At 43.1% G+C, this 22,371-nt stretch overlaps 1 protein-coding gene across 3 annotated transcripts in view; it reads left to right on the forward strand.

Annotated features, from left to right (window-relative positions):
- The window catches only part of LOC132830661 (serine/threonine-protein kinase MRCK alpha-like), a 565,530-nt gene that overhangs the window by 423,443 nt on the left and 119,716 nt on the right, over positions 1–22,371 (forward strand). For all 3 annotated transcript variants that reach the window (XM_060848487.1, XM_060848489.1, XM_060848488.1), the window contains exons 14-17: positions 1,985–2,095; positions 3,509–3,756; positions 11,777–11,882; positions 17,553–17,677. In XM_060848487.1, coding sequence (XP_060704470.1) covers positions 1,985–2,095; positions 3,509–3,756; positions 11,777–11,882; positions 17,553–17,677 — 590 coding nt within the window. The remainder of the gene's footprint in view (positions 1–1,984; positions 2,096–3,508; positions 3,757–11,776; positions 11,883–17,552; positions 17,678–22,371) is intronic.

Consider the following 22,371-nt stretch of genomic DNA (forward strand, 5'->3'; position numbering starts at 1 on the left):
ATGTGTGTTGAATTCATTGATCCGGGGGCCTGGGGGATGAAGGTGTGGCCTTTACTGAGGACTAATCATTCATCCTCAGTGGAATGGTAAAAACACGGCAGGGCTGGGAGCTAGGACCTGGTGTAGGGCTAGAGTTGGGAGTGGGGGCAGAGACTGGCTCTGGAGTAGGTGTGGTTATAGGATCGGGGTTAATGTCATCAATGGAAGTGACACTCACCATGAGGGTCAGGGGGCGAGGAAGCGGTGCTATCGATGGCATCCTCAGGGGCAGAAATGATGTAACACGTGACGTTCGCGATGATGTCAGCAGTGTTCTGGTGACATCGGTGGGGGTGGAAGTGGATAAGGTGGCGGCAACTACGGGAGAGGACGTGATGTGCCGGGTAGACTTTGCAGTGGTTTCGGCAGCAGTATATCTTGTGGCGGTTGTCTTCCTGGCGATCGCGGAGGCAGTTGTCTTCCTGGCGATTGCAGAGATGGTTGTCTTCCTGGCGATCGCGGAGATGGTTGTCTTCCCGGCGATCGCGGAGATGGTTGTCTTCCCAGCGATCATGGAGATGGTTGTCTTCCCGGCAATTGCGAAGATAGTTGTCTTCCTGGTGATCGCGGAGATGGTTGTCTTCCCGGCGATCGAGGAGGCGGTTGTCTTCCCAGTGATCACGGAGGCGGTTGTCTTCCTGGCAATCGCGGAGGCGGTTGTCTTCCTGGCGATCGCGGAGGCGGTTGTCTTCCCAGCGATCGCGGAGATGATTGTCTTCCTGGCGATTGTGAAGATGGTTGTCTTCCCAGCGACCACGGAGGCGGTTGCCTTGGTGTCGATTGTGGAGGCAGCATAGTCGGCAGTGGCTGCCGTCTGTGGGGTGACAGGGACAGAACTGGTGTCATCATTTGCCGCAGTGGTGGTGGCTGGTGTGGCCGCGTGGCTAATGGCATCCAAGTGGTTCTGGAGACCAGGAGAAGCTTCTGGGGTGATTGAGGAAACCCAAATTTGGAGGCAAGTACATGAAAGTTTGGTGTACTTACATTCCTTGATGTCCAGTATGATTTAGAAAAAGCATTTGTTGAATGTGTGGATTCTTCTAAGGATGAAGAACGGCAGAGGTCCTTTGCAGGTCTGGGAGAGTGTGGCCTTGAGCTGGGCAGGGCTGAGTGCAGGGAGTGTAGTTTACAGCGCATGGCTGCGAGTGTGGAGTGGAGGATCCGGAGGGAGAACCTGGAGACTTTGGATTTCCTGTAGGTAATAGTTGCCCTGGTCAGGTCCAATTGTGATGGTCTGGATATACTCCGAAGTCCATGCTGGATCAGTCGGTTCTGTAGGCCAGCGCTGAGGAAAGAGATGTGGCTGTGGTAGCGAGTCAGTTTCAGCGGAGTGCTAACTGAGTTATTGTGCCAATAAGGGCGGGGGTGAGGTACCTGCTGGGTAACGTTTCAGCTCGGGTGTGGCTAGGGCTGAAAGATTGGGTTTGGTGGGGTTGTGGGGCGAAATGGACCACAGGTCTAGTGGAGGCAGGATCCGATGAGATTGCGCTGGGTCTAGTGGGAGTCTCAGTTGATCTGATCTGGTGCGGGGTCTCAGTGTGATGGGTCCAGCAGCGGTCTTGGTGGGTAGGGGTCTCAGTGGGTCAGGTCTGGTGGCAGCAGGGTTTGGTCTGGCAGAGGGGCATTTGGGTTCTGGACATAGAGGAATTGGCCAGCGGAAAATTCAATTTCATGGTAATCCCTTTGGAGTATGCTGCAATGGGGACACCACAGGACCCTAATGTACAACTCCCATTGTGGCCAATGGCAAATCTGCTGGGTTTTTATCCCCAATTCCCCTTGTTTCTGTATTTGTAGAAGCCTTTCATTTAGTTTATTGAGGACTTTTAGAAATTTGATACTGAATGTGGAATTTCTTTGAAGGATTTGATGGTTTGGCAGTTCTGTTGTAAAGTTGGTTTAATCCTGGCTGCTATGTCACTTGAGTATGATTTCTTCCAATCAGTTGGACGTGCAGATGGAAAAAGCAGCAGCAGAGGCATCCAAGGAGCGAAAACTGCGGGAACGGAGTGAGCAGTACTCAAAGCAACTGGAAGATGAACTTGAGGGGCTCAAGGTGAGAGGGCGATGTGAAAATTAAGAAACAGGTCCCTTGCATTGATTTGTTTCTGGTTCTGTTGGTAAGAGAGATCATGGATGAGATATCAAGTGATAACTCAACAGTTTCCAGAGATATGACACAATATCATAGTTCAATGAATTGGAGAATAAGAGTGATAGAACCCTCGAGGAAAGGTATTCATCGTGTTTGGTGGAACAGAGTAAGATTGAGGGACTGTTTAGAATTGTAATGTATCAATGGTGCATTACTGACCAAGCTGGCTGAGTCCTGAAGGACATAGCTGGTTGAGCAGAAGAAAGCAACAAAAGTGGAAATCATACTTGGCCTCGGCTTCACCAAGCTGCCTGCTGCACATGCATCTGTCTATATCAGTATTGGTACAAGATCCACCACAAAATGCCTGTGGAGATAAAGTCGCTTCTTCATATACCCTCCATCATGCTGTGTAGCACTAGTCACCATGTTAAATGGCAGTAGATTTAAAACAGATAAAGTAAACAGATTCCGAGCGGCTCAATGGTTAGCATTGCACTCACAGTCACCAGGGAGCTGGGTTTGATTCCAGCCTCAGGCAGCTGTGTGGAGTTTGCACGTTCTCCCCGTGTCTGCTGGGTGTTCTTGTTACCTCCCACAGTACAAAGATGTTCAGGTTAGGGGGATCAGCCATGGGAAATCACCCCAGTATTCAGGGATGTACACACCAGGTGCGTTAGCCGTGGGAAATGCAAGGTTACAGGGATAGGGTAGGAGGAATGGCAATGGGTCGGATGCTCGGAGGGTTGATGTGGACCTGTTGGCCAAATGGCCTGTTTCCACACTGTGGTGATTCTATTCTAACTCAAGAACAGAATCCATGATATTATTGGCCATTTGTAATGTTCTACTAGAACACAATCTGTAACCTCGTGTACTGATACATCACCCACTCTATGATTACCACCCAGCCAAGCGATTAACCCTGATTGATTGGAGAGCGCAGGAGGGCATGTAAGGAGCAGCACAGGGCATACCTAAATGTAAGGTGTCAGCCTAGTGAAGCTACCAAATAGGACTACTAAAACACCAAACAGCATGAGCAGCAAGTGACAGACAAAGCTAAGCAATTCCACAACAAATGGATCCAATCTAGGATCTGCAGTCCTGCGTTCAGTCTTGAATGGAGATGAATAATTAAACAAATTACTTGCAGAGGCGGCTTGGATGGGGGAAAAAAAAAGCTTCATCTCCAGTGACTGAATTGGTTATTGGTGAATTTGGTATAACTAAAATTAATAAAACTTAAAATGAAGTGGTGTCCATAATGTTAGTCATGACACAATCAGCAATTTTGGATTATTTTAACTTTGGGCAGTATGAAAAGGTAACTAACCGTGTCTGTATTCTTATGCCTCTGAATATTTTCAACAGAAAAGGCAAGTTGGACGTTCCCCTGGTGTGAGCAGTACAGAGCATCAGCAGGAAGTGGCCAAACTCAAAGCTGATCTGGAGAAAAAGATTGTGTTCTACGAGGAGGAGCTGGCCAAAAGGGAAATCCTGCACATGACTGAGATCAAGAACTTGAAGAAGGAGGTGCGAGATGCAGAGGGACAGCATCTCACCCTGAAGAAAGAAATAATGATTCTGAAAGACAAGTTAGAAAAAACCAGAAGAGAAAGGTAAGATTTAGCTTCAATTCATTTTCTGTCTGAATTAAAACCTGCAGAAGGCCTGGGCTCCTGAATCTGCTGAGGACATTTGCTCAGTTCCTGTGGAGAGCTCTGTGTGGCTGAGAGGGAACGCAAGCAAAAAATGGTATTTATTTATATAACATGTTTCACATCTCAAACTAATGTGTTGGCCTTGAATGACGTTTTGAGGTTGAATTAGTATCGAAGGATAAATTAGTCAAGAAGCAGCTCATCTGGACAGGGCATGCCCGACACTAGCCTCCCAAAGTTACTGCTGGGATCTCCTCCATCTGCAGTGTTTTCCTTTTGCTCTCCTGGGAACCTGTACATGGGAGGTGACTGCCAGGAGGAAAGCAGAAATACTTGAGGGATCTCCTCAAAGCAAGCCTGCATGAGTCAAACATCCTGTTGACTCTTGGGAGGACTGTGACTTGTGACTGACCAGAATGGAGGTGGCTGATTCTGGCAGATATTGGGGAAACACATAAATCTCCAAACAACCCAGCTACTCAAAACTTCAACTCCCACCTGCCCAACATGTGTCAGAGTCTGCAAACCATGTAGTGTACTCAGCAGCCAGCTCATAACCAATTACATCAAAATGGAAAAAGGTCATCCTGTATCCTAAGGACTATACTCCCAGTAGTCATTGAATCATCCCTCATTTCACATATTTTCATTGATTGAAGTGCATGAAATCAATGTTTGTTTTATTCTTAGATAATCTTTAGTTTTGAGATGTTAAATTTAGCTTCTTGTTCTAATTGGAAATGTATGTGTGAACCATTCAGAATAATTTATAACATGCTGTTAGTGAGGAGTTGTTGATATAAGGTTTTATACAGTAATCAATATTGTTTCAGTGGCACTGTTCATGCATTGTTAAAAGTCTAATGGCTATACTGCATCTTGACATGTTCTGATGTTCCCAGCTGTGATTTATGACTTACATATTCCTTCTGTTAAGCAAAGATTCTAAGGAAGTTCAAAGCTATAAATTAATTGTAACTTCATGAATCATCTGATTTATGTCAGTATCATGCACAATGGGTGGTATGCTAATATTCAGAGTAGAATGGTGATATTATTGAAATTCTAACGATATTTCTTCAGATTTCGATACCATAGAATCATAGAATAATTAACACAGGAGGAGGTCATTCAGCCCATCATGTCTGTGCTGATGATTCAGCTATTCGATTTCTCTGTTCTTATTCTGTACCCCTTTAATTCCCTTTTTCCCCTTCGAGCACTTATCCCTTTCTCTTGAGCAAGGAGAAAGGTATTCATCAAAACACACTTGTACACCAATATACGGATTCATAATGAGAATGAGGATAATACAATATTAGTACAATACAATATCCATTTATTGTCTTGTGTACTCTGTTGTAGGAATACAGAGAAAAGCATTTACGATGTCTGCCTTCTAATGGCAACATCTTAGGTGTAAGTCCCTGGGTACAGTTCTTGGATACAGCAGATAAATAAAAGTAGTTGCATTACTTGCTCAGTTGAAAAATAAGTTAAAAATAGGACATCATTAAGGGATTGATATTACAGTAAGGTAGGAAATTTCAAATAAACATTAAATTGCAGCAGCTCAGTGCAGGGCTTCCACACGTGGTCTGAACGCCTGTGCCCAGACCACAGTCCCAACAGCCAGCCCTGCTTCACTCCAAGCCCCAGACTGTTCTGTACCAGCACTCAGCTGTGCCAGGACTGCCTCCACAGCTCTGGTCTTTGCCCAGAACTCGCTGCCCGTGCGAAGCTCCAGGGCTCACAGCCCACGTGCTGTACCACGGCTCACTGCTCACAGTGTTCCCGGCTCATAGCCCACACGCCAGGGATCAATTGACTAGTATGGCAGCTATATTCAAAGGTTTTATGTCAGTACCCATAGAGGAATTATTAAGTAGCTTCCTCAGACAAAGAATTATTTCAAAAGTAATAATATAAGAATTTCCAGGGTAATGAGCCATCAGGGGCATTGAAAGGACAAATCACCTATGATATCTAATGGATGTTTAGACTAAAGGCAAGATCATGGTTTTATGGGATTACAGATTCTCACAGGGCATTAATGTTATAGTTTTTCAAGGAGGTGGTTTAGATACGAAGTTATTACAGACAAGCATGCAATGGAAATTCAAGGCCACAGCGGTGGAGTGATGGTATTACTGCGTTGCTTGCAGAAAACAAGGGTTTGTGCTGGGAAATTTCAAAATGTAAGTGAAACTTCCCAATGTATTTGAACCATGGTACCCATCTAGTAGAGTCTGGTCTTAGATCATCGTGTAGTTCATGTAACAACAAGTTGCATTTATATTGCACCTTTACCAGACTAAAATCTCCAAAGATACTGCACAGGAAGAATGTTATCACAATGTTGCTTGATACCAAACGTATAAGGAAACAAGGAGACAGGACCAAATATTTGGTCAAAGAGATAGGAATTCGGGAGCAATTTTGAGGAGAGGGAAGTAGAAAGATGGAGTTGATGCGGGAGGGAGTTCCAGAATTTTGTGCTTCAGCAGGTGAAGGCACAGCCATCAATGATGAAGCACTTTGGGAATTGAGGTGAAGCCAGACCTGGAGGTGTGCTAGATCTCAGTGTTGTTGTACAAGCAGATACGCACTTCTGTTGCATTGCCCACATGGTACCATTGCCTAAGCAGTCGTGCACACACCTTTGAACTGGCCATAAAGATTTGATAAGTTTGGAAATGTCCCGCATGATAGGCTAATTAGTAAAGTTAGATCACATAGGATTCAGGGAGAGCTTGCCAAGTGAATGCAAAATTATTTAATGGCTGGAGACAGAGACAGAGTGGTGGAGGGTTGTTTTTTCAGACTGGAGGCCAGTGACCAGCGGTGTTCCCCAGGGATCGGTACTGGGTCCACTTTTATTTGCCATTTATATTGACAATTTGGATGAGAATACAGGAGGCATCGTTGGTAAGTTTGCAGATGACACCAAATTGGTGGCATAGTGGACAGTGAAGAAGGTTACCTAAAATTACAGAGATCTTGATCAATTAGGTCAATGGACTGAGGAATGGCAGATGGAGTTTAATTTGGGAAAGTGCAAGGTATTGCATTTTGGTAAAACAAACAAGGGTAGGACTGATACAATTAATGGTCAGGCCCAGGGTTGCAGAACAGTTACCTAAGGGTTTAGGTACATAATTCTTTGAAATTTGCGTCACAGGTAGACAGGGTGGTTAAGAAGGCATTTAGCACGTTTGCCTTCATTGCTCAGACTACTGAGTATAGGAGCTGAAAATGTGTTGCTGGAAAAGTGCAGCAGGTCAGGCAGCATCCAAGAACAGGAGATTCGACGTTTTGGGTATAAGCCCTTCATCAGGAATGGATGATTCCTAATGAAGGGCTTATGCCTGAAACGTCGAATTTCCTGTTCCTTGGATGCTGCCTGACCTGCTGCGCTTTTCCAGCAACACATTTTCAGTTCTGATACTCCAGCATCTGCAGACCTCACTTTCTCCTCTACTGAGTATAGGAGTTGGGATGTTATGTTGAGATAGTAAAGGACATTGTTGAGGCCTCTTATGGAGTACTGCATGCAGTTCTGGTCGCCCTGCTATTGGACTGATATTAGTAAGTTCAGAAAAGGATTTACCAGGGAACGGAGAGTTTGAGTCATAAGGAGAGGCTGGATAGGCTGATACATTTTTCACTGGAGCGTAGGTGGTTGAGGGGGTGACCTTATAGAGGTTTCCAAAAGCATGAGAGGCATGGGTAGAGTGAATAGCAAGGGTCTTTATTCCTAGGGTGAGGAAATTCAAAATTAGGAGGCATATTTTCAAGGTGAGAGGGGAAAGTTTAAAAAGGAATTGGGGGCAACCTTTTAACACAGCGGTTTGTGTATGGAATGAACTGCCAGAGGGAGTGGTGGGTGGAGGTTAAGTTAGATTAGATTACCTACAATATGGAAACAGGCCCTTCCACCCAACAAGTCCACACTGACCCTCCGAACAGTAACCCACCCAGATCCATCCCCCTACCCTATATTTACCCCTGTCTAACAGATCTAACACTATGGGTAATTTAGCAGGGCCAGTTCACCTAACCTGCACATCTTTGGATTGTGGGAGGAAACCGGAGCACCCAGAGGAAACCCACACAGACACGGGGAGAATGTGCAAACTCCACACTAACAGTCGCCTGAGGTGGGACTCAACCAGGGTCCCTGGCGCTGTGAGGCAGCAGCGCTAACCACTGAGCCACCGTGCTACCCTTACAGCATTTAAAAGACATTTGGATAAGTACATGAATAGGAAGGGTTTGGACAGATATGGGCCAATGCAGACAGGTACAACTAGTTTGGGAACGTGGTCAGTGTGGACCAGTTGAAAGTAAGAGAGCAGCGAATAAACAATCAGTTCCCAGGGTGAGGAAACCTAGCTCCTTGATTCCAGATTGTGGGGGATTGGATAATGGGGACTTTACTGTAGTTAGAGTTTGAGAACTCTCTGGTTTTGAAAATACTGCTCTCATATTCCAGAATTTTGGGCTGCAGTGCCTGAAATACTGAACAGCACCAAGGAAGTGTTTCTTTACAAAAGAAATGTGCATGAGAATCAGTATGCAGTCAGTCTGTACATGAACCCTGAAAGCTTCACCCTCAAACCAATTCATATCAAACAAGCAGATCACGCAGTGGTTTTGAAGGAGAAAACAGATTATTATTTGTATAGCAATTTTCATAACCTCATGATGTCACAAATCATTTCATAGTCAATTAACTGTTGAAGTACTTTTGCTGTAATGCAGAAAATACAGCAGCCAATTAGTGCAGAAGGCAGCCCACAAACATTACTGAGTTAATGAAAAGATAATGTGTTTTATTGATGATGACCGAGGGTTAAAACCTGATCCATTTGTCCTGGATTTCTGTGATGCAGAAGCTGTTCATTGATGACAAACGTTTTAAACAACTGACAGTCAGTTGCTCCTCCTCTCTCTGCAGTCACTGCCTAACTAATTGATCTGGGGTCCAGAGCTGGACACATTAGTCAGATGAGACTGAAAAACATGTTTCTTGAAGTTATCATAACATCCTTATTTACTAAGCAGCGTCCTGTTCAATGAACAATTTGGAATAAATTATAAATTTATTCACAGTCAAAATGAATGCCTTAAAACTTCTATTACGAGCAGAGCAGCTCCAATTGTCCATCACTGGCCAGTACCAACTGTGGAAGAATTATCTATAGCAAACCTGAAGCCTGTGGAATAAAAAGGAATGGGGAAATATGACTGTAATGTTGCCTGAGAGTCATAAAGTACAGAGTTGTGGCGAGCCAGTAGACATGATCTATTTGGATTTTCAGAAGGCCTTTCACAAGGTCCTACACAGGAACCTGCTAGAGAAGATAAGAGCACACGGTATAATGGGCAAGGTACTGGCATTGATAGCAAAGTAGCTGACTGGCAGATGGCAGAGCGTGGGGCTAAAGGGGTTTTTACATTGGCAGCCAGCGACTAATGGAGTTCCGCACGGGTCAGTGTTGGGACATAGCTATTCACGTTATACATCAAAAATCTAGACAAGGGAATTGAGAGCATTATTTCTAAGGTAGTGTTGAGGAACCGGGGAGTCTGCAGAAGCACTTGGACATGCCAGGAGATTGAGCAAAGAAGTGGCAGATGGAATATACTGTGGCAAAGTATGAGGTTAAGCATTTAGATAGGAGGAATAGAAGTTCTGACTATTTTCTAAATAGGGAAAGGCTTTGAAAATCTAAAACACAAAGCCAGCTGGCAGTCCTCTTTCAAGATTCTCTTAAGGTTAACATGGAGGTTGGGAAGGCAAATGTTGGCGTTCATTTCAAGAGGGCTAGAATACCAGAGCAGAGATGTACTGCTGAGGCTGCATAAGGCTCTGGTCAGACTGTAGTGAAAATATTCTGGACCCCATAGCTAAGAAATGATGTGCTGGCATTGGAGGGGTCTAGACAAGGTTTACAAGAATGATCCTGGGCTGAAGGGCTTGTCATATGAGTTATAGTTGAGGACTCTAGGTCTGTACCCGATGGAGTTTAGAAGAAAAGTGCGGGATCTGATTGAAACTTACAGCATCTGAGAGGCCTGGATAGAGTGGCCATTGAGAAGATGTTTCCACTATTAGGTGAGACTAGGACCTGTGTGCACAGCTTCAGACTGAAGGGACAACACTTCAGAACTGAGATGAGGAGGAATTTCTTAAGCCAGAGGGTGGTGACTCTGTGGAACTCATTGCCGTAGAAGTCATCGAATGCATTTAAGACAGACATAAGTAGATTTTTGATCGGTAAAGGGATTAAGGGTTACGGGGAAAAGGCAGGAGAATGGTGTCGAGAAACATATCAGCCATGATGGAATGGCAGAGCAATGTCAATGGGTGGAATGTCTCTTCTGGTGGACAACTGTTTTTTTTACAACTGGAGATATACAATGGAGTTTCAAGGGTCTGTGTGCAGAACACTTTTTATTTGCTCTAGATGCTGATGACTGAGACCTGGACAGACAAAACACAGTTTCAAAACCTGTAAATGATGCAAAATGGTATAAAGTGTCATGAAGTGTGAGAAGAATATTATACGCTTCATGGAACCATCGACAGATGGAATGGATGATCATGTCGCAGATTAAATTTAATGCTGCAAGTTGTTAAATGATACTGATATGTAAGAAGACAATGAGAGGCAATATGAATGAATAGATACAAGTCTGAAGGCGAAACTGAAACATGCACGTCTATGTGAGATGACAGGTCAAGTTGAGAAAGGCACATGGCTTTTATAAGTAGAGACATAAAGTAGGAAAGCAAGGATCCTCTGATAACTTTAATAAAGTAGTTATTCAGCCTCGATTGGACTATTTTGCCAAGTTCTGGACCCCACACTTCATAAGGATGTGAAAGTAAAATCAGAGGAGATCTGAAAGTAACATTCAAAATCGGGCTCTGGGCGGAATAGGTAGGGAGAAACTGCTCTAGTTGATGGAGAGATAAAGAACAAACAGGCGTAGATTTAATATAATTTGCAAAACTGGAAATGACATCATGAATAAACGCATTTTCACAAAGTGAATGGTTAGAATTTGGAACAGAATATTGTGGAGGCAAGTTCAATCCAGGCCTAGAGTCATACAGCTTGGAAACTTACCCTTTGGTCCAATTCATCCCATTTGTCTGCATTTGGCCTATATCCCCCTAAAACCATTCTTATTCATATACCTATGCAAATGTCTTTTAGATGTTATAATTGTACTTGGCTCTGCACTTCCTGTGGCAGCTTGTTCTATACACGCTCCACCATGAGAAAGCTGCTCTTCAGGTCCCTTTCTAATCTTTTCCTCCTCACCTTAAACCTATACCTTCTAGTTTCTCCACTACCCTGGGGAAAATACCTTGGCTATTCATCTTATCTGTGGTCTCCTATGTGCTTATTCGTTTCTCAGTAAATATCCATGTATCTTTCAAAGGTTAATATTGCATCTGATTGCAGCCACATTTCAGGCACTGCATTCCAGTTAATATGGCTTTGTCAGGATAATAATAGGTATCATTAACTGGGGATTTTTTTGCAATTGAATTATAACTGAAGATATTAGCAATTAACACAATGGAAAGGGATGCAGAACGTTGAATCCTTGGATCACATGTTCCTAACAGGTGATCATTGGGATTTCGCAAAAATGCTGTTAATCAATACAATTCAAACACAAGACAGTTGTTAGATGTGCCAATGAAATCTTTGGGACAGAATAAGCAAATTGATGTCAATGTTCAAAAATTTCTAAACTCTTTTCCTTGTTCTTTTAATGTATCCTACCACTGTACTCTATATTGTAACTAACTTCGTATTTTCTGATTGATGGTGGACTTGTGCCACAAAAGCACTCTGAACAAAGTGATGCCTTTCATTTAAGGTAAATGGTGGAACTAGATTAGAAAAAAAAACTGACTGCTGCATATTTGAAATAAATATTTTCTTTAATGTAGTCAGAACGAAAGGGAAGAATTCGAGGGAGAATTCAAGCAAAAGTATGAACGAGAGAGAATCATGCTGAGTGAAGACAATAAGAAATTATCAACTGAACTTGATCAGGTGAGGCTGCTGTGGGCTTCTGGGATTTATTGTATCCTTGTGATGACTGTTTCACAAAGCATGAATCACTGAAGTCGATTGAGCTTTGGATCGAAAGGCTTTGTAACTCCCCACTTCGAATATTTGTAGTGAGTGATCTGGGTCTCCAACTAATCTTCTTTATACATCCCCATGTTGCATAATGTTTGGAATGTGAAATAATTGGTCCTTTGAGGCTGATTTACATTTATGTAATGAAATTCAGGCAAAAGATCATTCTTCACAAAAATGTCCTTTGAGATGTCAGTCTGAGGAAATTGGTGCATGCAGACTCTGAATGACCTATGAATATTTCCATTCTCTCTCCATCTAAATCCAGAAGAATTGTTTATCTATTAAATGTTAAAGTCAATCCTGTCAAGATGCTTCCTGAGCACAAATTCAGCTATCAAAGGGTTGTTGAGAGATTAACACTGTTCCTTTAGCGTGTTAAATGCAATTAAGGTAATGTTAAATTTTTATGTGAATTGTATAGGAATTCATGAAACTTTAAAAATTAACCCCCACTTAAAATGATTTCACAATCAGAATTCAAAATTCTATAAACATGAGCTTAATGATTTAATCAAAGATGATAATTAGAGTCATAGAGATGTACAGCATAGAAACAGACCCTTTGGTCCAACCCATCCATGCCGACCAGATATCCCAACCCAATGTTGTCCCACCTGCCAGCACCCGGCCCATATCCTTCCTAACCCTTCCTATTCATATACCAATCCAAATGCCTCTTAAATGTTGCAATTGTACCAGTCTTCACCACTTCTTCTGGCAGCTCATTCCATACATGTACCACCCTCTGTGAGAAAAGGTTGCCCCTTAGGTCTCTCTCACATCTTTCCCCTCTCACCCTAAACCTATGCCATCTAGTTCTGGACGCCCTGACCCCAGGGAAAAATCTTTGCCTATTCACTCGACCCATGCCCCTCATAATTTTGTAAACCTCTATAAGGTCACCCCTCAGCCTCCGGCGCTCCAGGGAAAACAGCCCCAGCCTGTTCAGCCTCTCCCTGTAGCTCAGATCCTCCAACCCTGGCAACATCCTTGTAAATCTTTTCTGAACCCTTTCAAGTTTCACAACATCTTTCCGATAGGAAGGAGACCAGAATTGCATGCAATCTTCCAACAGTGGCCTAACCAATGTCCTGTACAGCTGCAACCTGACCTTACAACTCCTGTACTCAATACTCTGACCAATAAAGGAAAGCATACCAAACGCCTTCTTCACCATCCTATTTACCTACGACTCCACTTTCAAGGAGCTATGAACCTGCACTCCAAGGTCTCTGTGTTCAGCAACACTCCCTAGGACCTTACCATTAAATGCACAAGTCCTGCTAAGATTTGCTTTCCCAAAATGCAGCACCTCACATTTATCTGAATTAAACTCCATCTGCCACATCTCAGCCCATTGGCCCATCTGGTCCAGATCCTGTTGTAATCTGAGGTAACCTTCTTCGCTGTCCACTACACCTCCAATTTTGGTGTCATCTGCAAACTTACTAACTGTACCTCTTATGCTCGCATCCAAATCATTTATGTAAATGACAAAGAGTAGAGGGCCCAGCACCGATCCTTGTGGCACTCCACTGGTCGCAGGCCTCCAGTCTGAAAAACAACCAACCACCACCACCTTTGAGCCAGTTCTGTATGCAAATGGTTAGTTCTCCCTGTATTCCATGAGATCTAATCTTGCTAATCAGTCTCCCAGAAGCAGTGTGTAGATTCAGTCTTTCATCAAGTGCATCTCAGAAATTTGAGAGTCCAAAAAAGTTGAAAGTAGCATGTTCTAGAAGGAATATTTGAGAATTATTGCAGAAGGAACATCACTTGAACTTGAGCAGGTAGTCTGTGCTTATATTGCAGTACCAAGGGAGGACTGCAAGTGTAGATTCCATCTTTCAAATTACTAATGCTTCACTCTCCTCTTAGAGATGGAGTTGCATGGAGAACAGAATGCCTCCTCTTGACCCTAATCATCAGTCTTCCAAAGCTCAAATCATAGCTGTATAAATAAAAAGTATTTTTTTTTAATTACCTGTTCCTGCCATGTAGGTAACAAGTGTCAAAGCTTTACTGCTCATCCCTACTTGGCATGAGGTTATTCAGATCAAGTATATAATCTGGTATTGGAGTCACACATGGGCTATCCAAATCATGCCTTTTGATGGTTTGCACTTTTTGTTAGAATTCATGATCGTTCTGCTGAAGGGCGCACATTGGATTGTCACATTTCTTTGCCGGTACTGACTGATCTATGTATTTTTAGCAATTGCTGTTTTTATTCATCATGCATCAATTTTGGGGAAAGACAGAAGGTCATCATCCCCACTATTCTGCTTCCATTACTCTGAATGCTACCCTACAATAGCTTCTCCCTTTGGATTTTCTCAAATGAATAACAATGTTTATTTACATAGCACTTTTACCATTAAGTATGTCCCAGGATACGTCATAGCATTGTCAACATGAGACTGAGCCAGATAAAGAAATATTAAAATGGAAATAGGTTTTTAAGGACCACCTTTAAATGAGAGGGGAGAGGCAGAGAGGGTTAGGGCTGGAATTCCACAGCTTTGAGCTTTTACTGCCCCAGTAGAGCATTTATAATCAGGAACATGCAAGAAATGGATAAGTGCAGACATATCTGAGGTTTCTTAGGCTGGAGAAGGTTACAGCTATAGGGAGGGGCAAGGATGACTTTGAAAACAAGAGAGAGATTATTAAAATCAATATGATGATTAGTCAAGAGAGACGGTAGCTCATTGAGCCTATTTGTAATAGAATGCCTCTGAGTGTTTGTTAGGACAGGGGCAGCAGATTATTGGGGTGACTTCAAGTTTTTGGAGGGCGAATGAGCATTTTCACACAAGCAATTGGTGGAGAACACATCCTGAGTGATACAGAGTCAGAGTGAGTGTGTATTTCTGGACATTTGGTGCACAATGGGAATTTGATGCAGAGGAGAAGAGGTGCCTTTTGCCTTTCTTTTTGGGGTTTATGGTTTGTGAGGCTACACTGTATAGTAATGAGGACTAGGGACTAAGCGCCATAGATATGTGGTGAAACTTGAAAGATTTACAAGGATGCTGCCAGGGTTGGAGGATTTGAGCCAAAGGGAGAGACTGAACAGGCTGGGGCTGTTTTCCCTGCAGGGTTGGAGGCTGAAGGGTGACTGTATAGAGGTTTATAAAATCATGAGGAGCATGGATAGGATAAATAGACAAGGCCTTTCCCCTGGTGGTGGTGGTGGTGGAGCGGGAGGGGTGCGGGTTTGAAAGAGGTAGAGAACTAGAGGGCATAGGTTTAGGGTGAGAGGGGAAAGACATAAAAGGGACCTAAGGGGGAACATTTTGACACAGAGGGTGGTGCATGTGCAGAACGAGCTCCAGAGGAAGTGGTAGAATTGCAGCATTTAAAAGGCATCTGGTTGGGTATATGAATAGGAAGGATTTAGAGGGATATGGGCCAGGTGCTGGCAAATTGGACTAGATTAGGTTAGGATATCTGGTCGGCATGGACAAGTTGGACTGAAGGGTCTATTTCCATGCTGTACATCTCTATAGCTCTATGAGTAATTGATATTATTTGGTATTAAATATTTGCAAAAATGTTTAATTTAAAGTGGTAATTCACAGAAGGGAAGCTGAAAGCCTTAATATGCTTCTGCTGCTCTATGTGGGAACAAGGGAACGTTTCCATTGCCCAGAGCCAGCCTCTGTGCAGGAAGCGTCTCCTGCTGCATAACCCAGGTTAGGGAGCTGGAGCAGGGCTGGGGACACTGTGGATCATCTGCAAAGCTGAGAGTATCACTGATAATACATGATAACAGATGAAAAGAGAGATCTCGAGTCCAGGTGCATAAATCCCTAAAAGTTCCACCCAGGTTGATAGGGTTGTTAAGAAGGCATATGGTGTGTTGGTGTTTATTGGTAGGGGAGATTGAGTTTCGGAGCCACAAGGTCATGCTTCAGCTATACAAGACACTGGTAAGGCCGCACCTGGAGTATTGAGTGCAGTTCTGGTCACCGCATTGTAAGAAGGATGTGGAAGCTTTGGGAAGGGTTCAGAGGAGATTTACTAGGATGTTGCCTGGTATGTAAGGAAGGTCTTAGGCGGAAAGGCTGAGGGAACTGAGGCTGTTTTTGTTGGAGAGAAGAAGGTTGAGAGGTGACTTAATTGAGACATATAAGGTAATCAGAGGGTTAGGTAGGGTGGACAGGGAGAGCCTTTTCCTCAGATGGTGAAGGCCAACACGAGGGGACATGGCTTTAAGTTGGGTGGGTGTTAGAATTAGGGCAGATATCAGGGGTAATTTCTTTACTCAGAGTAGGGGTGTGGAACGGCCTGCCTGCAACAGTAGTAGACTCGTCAACATTAAGGGCATTTAAATGGGCATTGGGCATACTTAAGAGTAACAATGAAATGGTGTAGGTTAGATGGGCATCAGATTATTTTCACAGTATGACACAACACCAAGGGCTGAAGGGCCTGTACTGTGCTGCAATGTTTGATGTTCTAAGTGGGGATGTTCACTGATGATTGTACCATTCAGCACCATTAGCGACTCCTCAGATACTGAAGCCGTCCATGCTCAAATGCAACAAGTTCTGGGCAGGCTTGGGTCGACAAGTGGCAAGTAACATTCACACTGAGACACTCTCACCACCGCCCCTTGACATTCAACGGTATTACCATCATTGAATCCCCCACTGTCAACATCCTTGGGATTACCATTGGCCAGAAACTCAACTGGATTCACTACATAAACACAGTGGCTGCAAAAGCAGGTCAGAGACTAGGGATACTGCAGCGAGTAACTCACCTCCTGACACCTCAAAGCCTGTCCACCATCAACAAGGCACAAGTCAGGAGTGTGATGGAATACTCCCCATTTGCCTGGATGGGTGCAGCTCCAACAACACTCAAGAAGCTTGACACCATCCAGGGCAAAGCAACCCACTTGATTGGCACCACACCTACAAACATTCAATCCCTCCACCACTGGCGATCAGTAGCAGCAGTGTGTAATATCTACAAGATGCACTGTGGAAATTCACCAGAGATCCTTAGCCAGCACCTTCCAAACCCATGACCACTTCCGTTCAGAAGGACAAGGGCAGCAAGTACTTGGGAACACCATCACCTGCAAGTTCCCCTCCAAGCCACTCACCACCTTGACTTGGAAATATACCACTGTTCCTTCACAGTTATTGGGTCAAAATCCTGGAATTCCTTCCTTCCAGCATTGTGGGTCAACTCACAACAAGTGGAGTGGAGCAATTCAAGAAGGCAGCTCACCACCACCTTCTCAAGGGCAAATAGGGATGTGCTGTCAATGCTGGCCAGCCAGCAACACCCAAGTCCCACCAATGAATTTTTAAAAAAGGCAGTGAGCATCCAATGGTCAGACACATTGCTACAAATGAGGTAGGTTTTAAAAAAAGTGGGATGAGGTCATAAAAGCATACATAGAGAAGTAAGTTGAAAAATAGGATCTCCAAGGTACTGATCTTAAGGTTGGTACCAGTGCCACGGGTAGAGTAAGGCAAATCATGAATAAGCCGTAAGGATCTGATTGGGTAATGTACAAACTGACTAATAACAACTTTTGCTTTTGGTGTCATGCAGCTCACTATCATGTTTGAGAAGCTAAGTGCAAGCAACAAACAGATGGAGGAGGAGTTACGTGACTTAGCAGAGAAGAAGGAATCAGTGGCCCACTGGGAGGCCCAAATCACAGAGATCATCCAGTGGTTAGTGAATTTAACTGCTTGTTCGCGATGTACAGTTTAAAACAGCCTGCTGAAGGATGGGGAGAAAAAAATACTGCTCTTACAGGTTTTTAAGAATGCTATTACTCTGGAATTCTACTATCAGCAAAAGCAGATATAATGTAAATAAAGATGCAAATGTCTGTATAGTTTATGACACTCAGGACTCCCGGTCACGGGCACGGTCAGGAACTCCCCTGTCATCAGGCACAAAGCATTAGTTAGGCATGTTCAAGGACTTGAACCTAGTTAGTCGAAAGGAATATGGATATATGTTCAAGCATGATGATTGATTTGAAGGTACAACCAGGGTGATGATTTTCCCTAAAACTGCTACTGTGGAACTTCTGGTGTTAAAGCTCGGATATACAGGCAATGAAGAATAGGTTCCTGAACCAGCTTTACAGACTTAAGCTTTCAAGTCGGGATACACACTCCGTGTTGTACACCTTCATTCAACAACCACACTCAGCTTGCTCCAGTATATGTGGATATTTTACTAATCAACCTGTTCAGAGATGTAATGACAAAATTCTGCAGCAGGTGGGACTTGGACCTGGGACACTACAACTGCACCACAGAGCCCCTGTAGCTAGTGTTATTCGTGTTAACTAACAAACAGCAGCACCTTTGTCATCATACAAGAATACGAAAGTCAGGTGACTGTTTCTGCCTCCTTTCAAATTGGGGATTTTTCATACATAGTGATAGTCCCTGCACTACAGAAAAACATTGCCCCTTTTTTTATTTAACCTGTTTTTGTAATCAGCTTGTTCAGAGATGTTAATACACACTCCTGAAGTAGATGGAACTTGAACCTGGATTAGAGTGGTGCTGGAAAAGGAAGGGCTTTTGCCCGAAGCGTTGATTTTCCTGCTTCTCGGATGCTTCCCGACCTGCTGTGCTTTTCCAGCACCACTCTAATCTCAACCATGACTTCAAACAGTCTTCACTTTTGCCTAGGGAACTCTAACCTGGGTCTCTCAGTCCAGGGGTAGGGAAATCTACCTCTGCACCACAAGACCACTCTCCTATGTATGTGCTCAGAGATGTTTATGGTACACCTCTGAAGCAGACAGGATTTGAAATTGGACCTTCTGGCTCACAGGTAGGGACACTATCACTGCCAAATAATGCCCATCACCTGAGTACAAATAAGCTTTTTTTACTCTATAATTAGCAACCTTATAATTGAGGCCACGGTGCTGAGCAGTGTAGGTGCTGTTGTGGGATGGGTGGCTGCTAAATATAGTAACAGGGATACGAGGTAAGGAGGAAGAGTGATGGGGGGGAGGGTAAGAGGAGAGCAAATATAGTGAGCAGAGATAGAGAATGGGTGAGGGGGAACAGGACAGAGTGTAGGTGAGGGAGTGGAGCAAGTGGAGTGGAATCTGGTGGAAATATGAAGTGGGTGGAGTGAGAGGACGGAGGAACTGAGAGAAGAGAGCACAGGGAGGACTGTAGGATTGGGAAGGGGAGAAGTGAGTGTGTGATCTTTGAGGAGACAAGTATTCAGTTAAAATGCATGTGCACTGAACAGTGATCTGGGACTGGAAGTGCCTTGAACTAAATAGGCTGCTTGGGACATCATGAAAATCGACCAAAGTGTCAGCTGCCATGGGGCAAAGACTGTAATGCTGGCAGGAGTTTTAGCCCATTGAGTACAAAGAAAATTTAAAAGGAATATTGATCACCTCCAAGCCAGCTACATGTCAATAGATTCATTCTGACATTTCAAGAAGCAGCTGAGGATACTGAATAGTGCAAACATTATGGCCCTCAGTCAGTTTCCTTTCCCCAGTTACATATCTGGCAGTCTGCATTGGAGCAAAAACATACAGGAGACAAACCTACTAACAGGAAATCAAGACAGTGCAGATCATAATGTTCTCTATCTAAAGGCTACCTAAGCTGCGTCCTTATTTTTAACCCCCTCCTGTTAGAATGCAAGCAACTCTAGCAATGTACATCAACTAAATATACTGACTTTGCCTTAGAATCCCAGCTGAGAAAAGCATGTGTGGAGGTGAGTGACTGAAAGGATTATTTTTTGAAAAAAAAAATCACCCACTCAATTAATTTCAGATTGTTGTGAAAGGGAAACTCCCTGTTGGTCATGGCCTCTTGATATTTAAACATTGATCACACTGGCTTGGCCACTCTTATTGCCAGCAGGTTAGGAAATAAACACACTCTTTAATGAAGCACATTTCATGTACATCTCACCGAATATAAAGTACACCTCTGCACAGAGGATTATCTGAATGTGGGATTACTGGACCCAATCCAGAAAGTAAACAGCAGTCTCAGCAAGTGAGAGCAGATATTAGAATAGTCACATGTTAGACTGAAGGGAGCACTGTGCACAACTGTGGGGTATTTATCATATTTGAGGTCTTACTTTGAAAACCAAATCTGTAAATTCACTCCTATATTTATTCCAGGTCTGTCATCTATCCTCTTGCAAACGTTAAAATTAATTCTAATCACCTAAATAAAATGCTTTTTCAACCACCTTCTACTTGCTGAGTCCAGCTCCAATCTTAGTTGGAGACATGTGGCCTTGAATTGCATCTCCCCATGTTTTTGGAGTGGTTGTTTTAACCTGTCATGGGCTTGAAATGTTTGCTTAATTCAAGTAATAACAGCATTTTCTGTTCCATTATATGATTCTTCCCTTGCATATTGCTGAAGAAAGAGACATGTTGGCTAAGCTTTTTGTCTTATACAGATATAGGAATTAAAAGGAAGAGTAGGTCATTTGGTTAACTTTTAGTCACCAATAAAGTGACAGGAGATGTCATTCACAGTACTATAAAACAAAATTCCAAACGAGTAACTTACCCACTGACACTCAGGACTTGACTACAGCCTTTGTCAAAACATTTATTTGATAAATAAAAACAGTCTGGAATCCATATAAAAAGCTAAATGGGATTGACAAACAGGCGTAGAGTAGATGATTCTCGTTATGGGACAATCCAAAATGAGTGGTCATGGTTTTAGGATAGGGAGGGGCAGATTTAAGACAGAAATGAGGAGAAATTGCTTCTCTAAAAAGGTAGTGAATCTGTGGAATTCACCACCCCAGAGAGCAGTAGATGCCGGGACATTGAATAAATTTAAGGAGGAGATAGACAGATTTTTAATTATTAATAGGTTCAAGAATGATGGAGAATGGCAGGAAACTAGAGTTGAGGCTGAGATGAGATCAGACATGATCAGACTCAAGGAGCTGAATTTGCCTGCTCTAGCACTGAGTTCTTATGTTCTACTTGAAAGCTAGCCACAGGATCATCAGTTCTCATTTAAAAAGAAACCACCTGGTTCGCTAATGTCCTTGAAGAAAGAAAATCAGTAATCCTTAGCTGTGATCCTTTACATGTAATGTTGTCCCGAAGCTGCTGCACACATCAATCAGCGTGCCGATGGCGTTTGCAGCATTGACTTGTGGTTCTGGACATCACTGCCATACATGGACCTGAGGGGTCCACATATAAGTCTAAAATTACTGGAAACTTGGGAGCCAGACGATAATCATCTCCAACAAGGGAAAAGCTACCCATATCGCCAAGTATTTGAATTGTGTTACCATAACTCAATCCCCCATTATCAACATCCGAGAGTTACCATTGACCAAAAACTAAACTGATCAAGGGGATGAAAGTTTATCAGGGGTAAGCAGAAATGTGGAGTGACCAGAGGAGCATTGATTGTATTGAATGTCAGGAATATTTGTGGGGCCAAATAGTCTATTTCTACTGGTAATCATATGTTCATTCCCAGTAATTCCATTAATGTCTTAAATTGAAGATTCAGTATTTTTAAACGGTGTCCTCCAAACTCACCAACAGAGGAAAAGATCCTTTCAGCATCCACCCTGTCACCCGAGTGTGTCTCAGTAAAATGACCACTTATTCATCAAATTGCTAATGGATACATTCCCAACTTATTCATATTTAACTCTTAGCATAATACCCCCTATCCCAGATATCAATCTCTAACCTCTCTTAAATAAAGCAATCAAAACTGTACACGGTACTCCAGATCTGGTATCACCAACCCCTTTGTAGAATTGTAACAGTTCATCCTGACTGCTACATTTCATTCCTTTTGCAATAAGCAACAACATTCTGTTTGCTTTCCTAATTGTTTCCTGTACTTACATGCTAACTTTGTGATCCATGTCTAAGGACACCCATTACTTTATCTGAGTCTGCAATCTCTCTCCAGTTAAATCATATGTTGCTATTATGAGATTCCTGCCAAAGTGGGCAATTTCACACATTCCTACACGATACTTAATCAATGAGCAGGTCAAATGCAAATTTCAAAGAGAACACGATGATTTGTGCCATAGGTGTTAAGGATGTTAATTGTTAAAAAGTCAAGTTAGCTTACTAAGGTTTGTAAACAAGTGCTGCCCTGTCTCAGAACCATATCTAACAGGAGATGTTTTGTTTTGGGTTTGCTCGTGTAGGCTGATTGAATACAGTTTGTACCCTATTATAATCAAACAATTAAAAATGGCATTTGATTCAATAGGCCAAACATTGGGGTGTGCGCCTATGAATTTAGCATCACACCAACAGTGAAATTTATATGGCTCCTTACTCCATCATGTGGTAAGCAGAGAACATCTGGACTGACAGCAGTATCTTGATTAATGGAACATA

The sequence above is a fragment of the Hemiscyllium ocellatum genome, chromosome 3, assembly GCF_020745735.1.
Source record: "Hemiscyllium ocellatum isolate sHemOce1 chromosome 3, sHemOce1.pat.X.cur, whole genome shotgun sequence".
In the NCBI taxonomy this organism is placed as follows: Eukaryota; Metazoa; Chordata; class Chondrichthyes; order Orectolobiformes; family Hemiscylliidae; genus Hemiscyllium; species Hemiscyllium ocellatum.